At 41.6% G+C, this 9,657-nt stretch overlaps 1 protein-coding gene across 1 annotated transcript; it reads left to right on the top strand.

Annotated features, from left to right (window-relative positions):
• The first annotated feature begins 2,575 nt into the window (after positions 1-2,575).
• LOC311027006 (uncharacterized protein) lies at positions 2,576-4,835 on the top strand. Its single transcript, XM_084030751.1, has 2 exons — positions 2,576-2,678; positions 3,549-4,835. Exon 2 carries the CDS (start codon positions 3,558-3,560, stop codon positions 4,434-4,436), a length of 879 nt encoding a protein of 292 aa, XP_083886877.1. The 5' UTR covers positions 2,576-2,678; positions 3,549-3,557; the 3' UTR covers positions 4,437-4,835.
• Positions 4,836-9,657: the final 4,822 nt, after the last annotated feature.

Here is a 9,657-nt window from a genome sequence, read left to right on the forward strand (position 1 = left end):
TTAATACTATACAAGAAATCTAAAACACTTTATGATATCGTTTTGAACAGTTTATGAATGATTGATCTTGTCTCTATCTTAGCTTTAGAGAGTAGAGTGGAGTCGAAATGAATGTGCCTTTTGCCCAAAGAATACTAGACTCTGCCTTCTGCCTGTATTGTCTCCTTTCTTAATATTTTTCTGTGTTTGTGACCCTTCTGGGTATCAATAAAGAGCATCAGGACTCCCAGCCAATGCAGTCCGCTCTCTCATTCCCAGGTCAAACACAGCCGCTTTGTCAAAACACTCAACGTACCAAGGCTCACAGAGAGAGCAGGCAGGCCGCAGCAGGATGAAGCATGCAGGTTTGTGAAGAGGTGGGAATGTGTTGAGATGAGCTTTAAATGTAACCATGGTGAAACAGAAACGCTTTATTCTTCAGATTCACTACTTTGTTCTCAGTAATGCAGGTCCCTCTCTTCAGTCTCTCTCTCTCTCTCTCTCTCTTTCGGTCTAATTCTAGAGAGAAGTGGCTGTGACTAAAAATTATACCTTTAAGAAAAGCAAGCAGGACTTGCCTACTTTCTTTGATCCACAATTCGTCCTCTAACTCCAGCCAAGCACATTGTTACCTATTATACTCAAAGCAGGTCTGATTTACGCATAACTGAGCAAAACAATAAATGGGAAAATGTCTTGGCATGTGTTTTTTTTTCTTGCTTCTTCCTGAAAGTCGTGCCAGACACAGAGCTTGCCAATAGACCAACACATATAAACCTGAGGGAAAAGACAGGACAATAAGAAGAAACTATAGGAAGAAGAGAGATAGGTAACAAGCTTGGATGCTCATCAGCTTGTGGGCCAACAATCAAAAAAAGAAAAAGAGGGACAGAGAGACGCAGTAAACAGACACATGCAACGATAAACTCCAAGAACAGGCTTCATTCAAGTGGAATAAATGCTGAATGAGAGATTGCACTGGATTACAGAACCAAGTCTAACCCGGACACGATGTCAGTGCTTCATCTTAATTTACTCTTGTGATCTCCAGATGGAAATTACAAATGACTTTTTGTTTGTGAAGCTCTACAATTATCCATTAAAAATACTTAGAGCTAAGAGAATAAAGCTAGCCAAACATGCGCAGGTATAGGCCATCACGCTTTTGTCTCATCTGTCTACGATATTGTTATTGGCCTTGACAGCCATTTCTGAGAAGATTCTTCAGTCTCGCATACAAACCCCTATAAGTTGTCCCATCTTTCACCTTCACGACAGCACCTACTTCTGCAGTTGTTAATAGTCTACACAAACATTTAGCGACAAAACTGATTATTTTGACAAAAACCAAAGTCAAGAAAACTTTATTTATCATAGAGATGTGCCAATATGCCTTCCGATTCAATCGGTCCTTGCATGTCAGTGCCATTGCTGCACTAATGAACATTGTATGTATGTAATAATCCCAACAGGAGTGTGGTTTGACTGCACCGATTTGTCGTTCTTCCTGGTAGCAGTAGCAGTAGTGAGTGGTTCATTCAGTCTCGTTCATTTAGTGTGTCTCGACTCAAGACACGCATTGGTGCCCTCATTAAAGACAATGATTCCCACTCATTCGTCATTCGTTGCTTGTCCGCTTTCTATGTTTTGAGTGACTGCAACATTGTAGCAGGTGGCGTCATCAGTGTCCCATGATTATAGCGAGTGGGAAAAGTCTTGATCCATGAGCATTTGGTAAATTACACCTCAAAATTAAGCTGAGAACCTGCAGTTTTAAGCTGTACGTGTTGATTTACTCCATTGAGAAAATTTGGCGGAGATATGGATGAAAAATACGTTTTAGAATGTGTAATGACTGACCAGTGACTTGCCCACTCCAATAGCAGCAAGCACAAAGAAAAATTCTCTGTAACTCCTCACAGATAATGATTGCTCAATGACTAACCCTATGGAAAACTTCCTTGGAATAGAGCTCTTTACAGGTAATGATTGTACAATGACTAACCCGCTGGAAAGATAAAAGTAATCAATAAATAAACATATAAAGTTGGGATTTAAAGGCCTCAATTATCTGGTGTTGAGGCCCTGCAGCCTGCGGACTTCCTTTTAAGGACAGACAGGACTCCTATATTCTGAGAGAAGAGCACAGGGGGTAATATAAGGTTGAAGAAGATCAGACATATATGAAGGGGCACGGCCCAAAATTTTGGTCATGGTCTCTTTGGCTGTCTTTTCTCTTTCTATATAAATCACTGTCATCTTGCTGCCAAATTAGAGTCCATATTTATGCTGAAACTGCTGAAATGGCACCCATGTGGAGCCAGACGTGGGAGGGGAGCACTGGTACATATATCGGACTGGTTCACTCTAGAGACATGATTTGAAATCTAAAGATTGTCCAGCAGCACCATTTTGCCATGTTGAGCTTGAAATGACGAAATAGACACAATAAATACATGACTGGCCAAGTTGCCTTTGGTGTTTAATTTGGCAGGAATTTATGGGCGTAGTGTGATAAAATTGATCTCAAAAGGTTATAAAAGGTATTCATTTTGATAAGGTAATTTTCTTCGGAATATGAGTTGTTACATCCCTTACCTCTATATAAAGGCAGTTGACTTGTGGTAAGTACAACAGGATTCAGACGATTAGCTGACTTCTTACTGCCACTCTATCATTGACTGTTGCTCAGCAGACACGTAAGTGTAATCTTTAATATTCACTGATAATTCTGTAAATCGTGCGATATCCATGCACATTTAACGTTATTTTTAGGGGTGTCAAAATTAATGCATTAAGGCACGTCGATTAATTTCTTTGGGTTAATGTCAATAAATGACATAATGTTAGCGAGTGTTCGGTGGAGAGAGAGAGAGAGAGAGAGAGAGAGAGAGAGAGAGAGAGAGAGAGAGACAGAGAGAGCGAGAGAGAGAGAGAGAGAGAGAGAGAGAGAGAGAGAGAGAGAGAGAGAGAGAGAGAGAGAGCGTGATGATGAGTATGAAGTCAGCAGCTCCAGCACTTACAGAGAGCATCTGTGAATGTAGCAGTCAGCCCCGACATTAGCAACTGGCTCAGGGATAAAGTTAAAAAAAATAACAAATAAAAAAAAACTCTGGCTCAGCAACACAGCAGTATTCTCCTTTCAGTGACAAGCTGTTAGAACTGTAATGGTATTATTTAGTATCAGTACGCTGTATCGACAAGTACTGAAATTTATTTGTACTCAGGCTGATAAAAAGTGGTATCAGTGCATCTCTATTAGTAGAGGCTTTACATTCTGGTATGCCTTCTGTCATTCATTTTCCCGTTCCCACAACAATATACAGAGAAAATGGGAATATTTTATATATATTTACGAATGGTGATTAATCGACAGCTACCATGTAATTAATCTGATTAAATGTTTTAATTGATTGACAGCCCTAATTATTTAACATGTCATTATGGTGATCCATATTGGACAACTGATTTTGAAAATTTGAATTTGTCATGATTATAATCGAGTTGATCTTGAAAAAGCACAGTTGTGCTACTCACTTGTCACATAATAATTAATTTCTTTATTGCAGTTACCCACAATGTCCAAGTACATCTCTCACCTTGAAGTAGGCCAGCATGAAGCTGATGAGCAAAAGCTCCAATCACAAGGCTTCATGAAAAGCAATGTCAATCTGAACAAAGAGGGAGGAGGAAAATCCATCCATCTTTGGTACAAACTTGGGTGTGCCCCAATCACCAGGATTCAGTTCACATTCAACGCTCAGATGGGTGTTGGATTGATCAATGCAGGGTACACAAAGATCCCTTTTCCGATCATTTCTGCAGAAGGAGCTGTACCCATGTACATTTGGTACCTCCAAGGGTCCGGAGAATATGATACTCCCATTGTGGATATCGACTATACTATAAATGCAGAAGGTGAAGCTCAGAAGTTGTTGCAAGGCTGGGAGAGACTGGCCTGTGATCTGAACCGTAAGGCTGGAGGCGACTGGCTCCACATCTGGGTAAAGAGAGAGAAACCAACCTACATCTGTGATGTCGCTGCCACTGATTCCTTTGAATCAGACGAAGAGTACTTTCGGAAAGGCTACATTCGTGTGGATGAAGATGTTCATAGGGGTTCTGAAAGAGCCTACGTCTTCTTCTGGTATCGTCAGACCACCGACTCCAAGCGTGCACTCAGCGATCTGAAAGTCTCCATTACTGAAGACGAGTTTCAGGTCCTTCAGTGGCTGGGTTACCAGCCGGTGAGTCTTAACCTCAACAAGTGGACCGGAAGTGACCCGATGTACCTGTGGTACAAGAAAGACAAGTGCAACAATCCCATCAAGGCCATCACCCTGCTTGTCAACATTGCTGCTGTTCCAGCATATGAGAAGGCTGGTGTCACTGTCGTCAAGACAAATCTCAACACCGGCAACAAAGGCAGAGTTGAGTTCCTGAGCTTCTATCAGTAAAGGCCTCAGAAAGCCTTCTTCATGGTAGCAGAGCTGAGAGTGTTCAACACTCACAAAGTGGAAAGCAAAGTCCAAAAAAATGTATTAATCATTTTGGTGATGGCTTCTTTAACTATCTATTACGACAATGTGATTAATGATATTATGGCGGTACTACTGGTGACATCATAAAGTATCAATGGTATATGAGTTCTACTGATTTACTCAAAAAAATAAGCAATTTATTCAAAGTTGAGATGAAAAGAAGAGTCAGGATTTAAAGCCTTCAAATGTCTGATGTCAATGAAATCGATCAAACTAATTCAAACATGCTGTTAATGAATGATTGAATATTAAAGCTCTGTATCTCTTTATACTGCACAATTCCTGATTTTCAATAAACACAACTTTGCATCTGAAGTGTATTTGCTTAAGAGTCGCTAAAACCTCAGGGCCCATATTTATCATACTGCTGTAGGGGAAATCTCTTTGGATTTGATGAAAAACTAATAGTAAAAATCTGTTTTATTTCACCAAATAAAATGCCCACATACATAAATATCAAGTGAAAAAAAACAAACAAAACAACCTTAATAAAGAAAAGTGTTCGTTTTGGGAATCCAGATTAACAAACAATCACATTGATGACATACATGTCAAGCAAATTATGCTAAGTACAGACAGACATGCATATACCATAAAAACATAGAGTGCATGTACCTGGCTCATGGGGGGGGGGGGTTATGTGAGAGAAAACGACGTCGTCAAGACTGGAGGCTAGGTTTAATTAAACCCCTGGCAGAACATGATAGCTTTAGACTAGTTAATCATAATAACAACAACACTAGCTCCAATGGTTCTGGCAGCGGACCTTTCAGATAAACAAAGGTATGTAATTAAAAGGTAATTAAAAAAGGTTTGAACATTTATGAAAAAGTATCCTCTGACAGAGCCAGGTATTTTGGTACAGCATTTGGTACATTAAATCTAAATCTGTGCCACGTCTATTGTAACATTTGTGTACAAACTAATGGCAAATTATCCAATGAGCTTGATTTTTAGAATAGGAAAAAGTTCCAGACCACTGGCCGAGTCCAATCACGATTGGGAGGCTGAAAATCCTTTTCCCAACGTTGATACTGAGTTTGGGATTTTGAGTTTTGAGTCTAAGGAAATTTTGTTATAAAAAAAAGCAACCGGTTTCATCTTAATGGTTTTAGTGCTACTAGAGGGTGTTGAGATGTACAATATACACTTTAAAAGCTAGCTCTAGCATTTGGTAAAAAAGGAAAAGTAATCCTTTAAATCTTGGAAAGACCTTGAAAACATTGTCTAACACCAATCCACCAAATCCAATCCAGGAAAAAGTTTCAATCAAGACAAAAGAGTATTATTATGCCAAATGGGTGCTGATTTATGGTATTTTGTAGTTTTTGTCCTCAGTGCCAAATTAATAGTATGTTTGAAATGATCTGACGTTTATGTTTGATGGCCAAGAAAGGCAGATCCTGAATCCTGGTAGGGATGGATAGAGCGTGTTCTAGAGAGCACCAAGATGTAACAGAAGAGGGGTCCAACCAGGTATTCATAGCGTTTAGTTGGAATGACTAATAAAATTATAAAAAATAATTAATTAATTATTGGAAATTCAGGATATATTTTTTTTTAATAAAAAGAACCACGTCTATGGAGACCAATATTGAAACAATTCTTACTGTTAAAATCGTTTTTGGCTTGATAATGGAATCATGGATTTGAGTTATCTTTAAGTAAGTGAGAAACTGTAGGCCTAATTTGGATAACTAAGTATGTAGAGCCATAGTTATAGAGAAGTGAGTTAGATGTAGTTTTCTACTTGTCTTCTTATGTAGTGGCATAAGTACCAAGTTTATTTTATAACCTACAGTTAGTCTGTATAAAAAGATCTTTACAGACTTTAGACTTTATTGGCCCAGACGGGAAATTTCTCTCCACAGCATTCATCCAATAGCACAACTGTACCAACATACAATGGGGATTTAACTGCAATGTAAACCTACAATGGAGATGCTCAGTAACAAATGTGCTACAAGTTCGAATTTACTGGTCCGGTAACCATGCTAGCCAACAAAGTTTATGTCTACAGCCCTACCTGTGCTATTTCCTGTCCCTTTCTGGCCACACCACAAGAATTAAGAAAAATATTTTCACGACTTGTATATTTGTAAGATTGATTGGGAGGTGTGAACATATTTCCTGCTATACCTTCTCAGATGGTTTGTCACGTTTCCATCCTGGTCAGTTTTCTTAAATGCATAGACTGTTTGATGATTGACTGATTGATGGAGAGGGAACTCTCTGTTTGGTAAAAGTCAGGCATGCAAGATCAGATGTGCTGGAATTTCTGAACCCAACTCCAGTATTAATGCTACCACTTTGTCTAAAACTAGCCTAGCACCACTCACCTCCTTCATACAGCTCCATACGAAACAATGACATATCTGACATTAGTGTAGGATGACTGGAACTTGGCCTGAAGATAATCATTAGCGACTCTGAACATTGAGGCATGTCTGAATAGTTGTGCTTGGCCTGCTAATGACGGCCTGAAGCATTGGCCCTGACAGGCAGGCAGGCTGGCGTCAAGGTTGGCAGAGAGATATTGTGAGAGAGGGAAAGGCCGAGTAAGTGAGAGAGAAGTTGGCACGAGAAGAGGGGATCTGAACCGCTGCCAGGCTTTGCTGCTCAAATGGAGAACCAACAGCAGAGAGGGGCTCAGTTGTCCGGACCATTAAAACAGCACAACACTGTTTTCTTTTATTTCCCTTTTACATGGAGTTCAGTAAAAGCCCCGTTTGTTAGCCTGCACAGAGAGAATCAGGGCAACGTTGCAGCAGCTCCTTCCTGCTGGAACTTTGAGGCTCTGAATACAGATCGGCTCTGACTTTCCAACATAGAACTTCTTCCGTCAGGACTTTTACAAAATCAGATCTGGTGCACATTTGCATTGCATCGTCAAATAAAACCAGGAAGGGATTAAAGATTAAATCTAGCAACATTAAATATGTTTTCATTTTAACAAAACAAATCCCATTTTTCCATAACCAAACCAACAATGACCAACACATATTGTGCATGTGTCTGTATCAAATCCTGATATCTTATTCCTCTCCAGAGCTCCATTATTGTCCATTTTAAAAACTAATTTTGTCACACTGTTTCCCAGTGAGGAAAATTGACTGTGGAATTGACCCTTCGCTGCTCAGGCTGTTAGAACTGCCATGGAGCCTGCACTGTCACTAACTGCACTCGCTGAAGAAATATGATCTATTATGTCTTTTTGGAAAAACAAAGAAGCATTGCAGACAGAATGGTCTACATAGTGTTTGAAGGATATAACCAGGAAACTGATTAAGCAGTGAAAATACGTCAAAAAGATAAAGGGCCCTAGTTTCGTAGACCACGCACCTGCGCCACGCCGACGGGGTGTGTCCGCCTGGACTTTGCAAGTTTCGTGCAAGTGGGAAAGAGGGAGGAGAAGAAGGCATGAGTGGGAGACGAGGAGGAGACAAGGTGTGGACTGGGATTAACACAGCCGATTCAGATCTTTATCAGATGAGCTCCTCTCCTCACCTTTAATGCGCCAGGCGAGGTGCAGTACACGTTTCGTCACTTGACAACCCAATGACAGAAGCAGCGCCGCCGCTCCCACCACACGTATAATGGGTATAGTCATTATAATTATAATGCTGATATTATATCACTATAGAAATTGTAGGCACATTAGGCATGTCTATCACAAAACAGGGTCAGGGCACACAGCAGTAGACATAATAGTGGAGAACCCGGTGCCTGCACGAGCCGGCCGGGCCATTCATCATCATCATCACCGTCTTTATCATCTGCGCTCCACAGCTGCACCGGATTCCCTGTCCAACACCAGAACGGCGGGACACCGGGATCTCGCGTACTGCTCAGACCAGCTGCAGCCGCGGTTCCAGCTCACGGCAAAGTTGCGCGTTTCTGGTCCAAGTTTCAGCTGTGTTAATTCAGTCAGGCTGAGTTTCCGTTACACGTGCCATCCGCCTCTGATCTGCCGTCAGATGTGACGGGACAATCTATATAGATATAAATTCACGTGTTGATTCAATATTATTATCGATATTAAATGTACTTGGAACTGTGGAAACCTGCCTGTGAGGTCTTGGTGACGTGTGCGCACTGCGCGCTGGTGAGCCAAACTGCCACTCCGCCAGCTGTAATTCGCCTTGCGAAACTTCCGCTGCGCCAAGCTGAATCTGTGACGCCTCCCCCTGCTGCGCCGCCACACCCATCTTGGTGCAGGCGATCCACCAAACTGCCAAACTGACCGTGCGCAAGGCTGCGCTGATCTTGCATTGCGCTGATCTTGCATTGCGCCACCCTGCGCTGTGCGCTGCGCCACCCTGCGCTGCGCCACCCGCTGCGCCATGAAACTAGGGCCCAAAGATGGATGTAGAAGCTATAAAAGCTGGCTAGGCTTTGACACACTGGAGACATTTTACACAAACAAAAACTATAGAACTTACTGAAAGGAAAGGGGGAAAGCTTAATAGGTCCTCTTTAATGTTGCCGAAGATATGTCATGTTTCTAACAGCTTATGGCACATTGGTTTTGACCTTCTACACACACATGCACCACTTTGGCAAAGTCAAAAACAAGAGCACTCAAACATATCCTCGCTACAGCCACACTGAGAAACAAAGTTCCGTGAAACCTAACCACTCTCTGTGCTTCTCCGGTCGTTTCCGTCAGTCAGATATGTAAATGTTTGTGTGCACGAGTCTGGTGTTAACAACCCTCAGACGATGGAAGGAGGTCATTTTTTACTACACAAACACCACGTTTCGATGACTAACCCCTGATGTTGATCCTAAAGTGTCCAGCACTGGTGCGTCAGCTGGAAAATGTCAACATTTAGCATTCTGCCAGGTTAAAGAGGCATAGCTGCAGACCTCGGTCGCGGTGCTGACAGGAAGTTGTGGAGAAGGAGATGGTGAGGAAGACGAGGAGGAATGCATGGGGATAATAATGAAAATTATTTGGCGTCATTCTGAATTTGCTGTGTGTGTATTTGTGTGTGTGTGTGTGTGTGGGCCTTCTAGTTCCTCTGTCATGTTTTCAGCCCAGCTCTGAGGCCAGATGGTCAGGATGAATGGACCCGTCCACATCCTCACATCTCTCATCAGATCAGATCAGATGTTCCAATCTACCTCACTCACA

The sequence above is a fragment of the Eutrigla gurnardus genome (assembly GCF_963514095.1).
Source record: "Eutrigla gurnardus genome assembly, chromosome: 16".
In the NCBI taxonomy this organism is placed as follows: domain Eukaryota; kingdom Metazoa; phylum Chordata; class Actinopteri; order Perciformes; family Triglidae; genus Eutrigla; species Eutrigla gurnardus.

Excerpts from the sequence above, each read along its gene's own strand:
- LOC311027006 (XM_084030751.1), top strand. The coding sequence starts at position 3,558 with ATGTCCAAGTACATCTCTCACCTTGAAGTAGGCCAGCATGAAGCTGAT.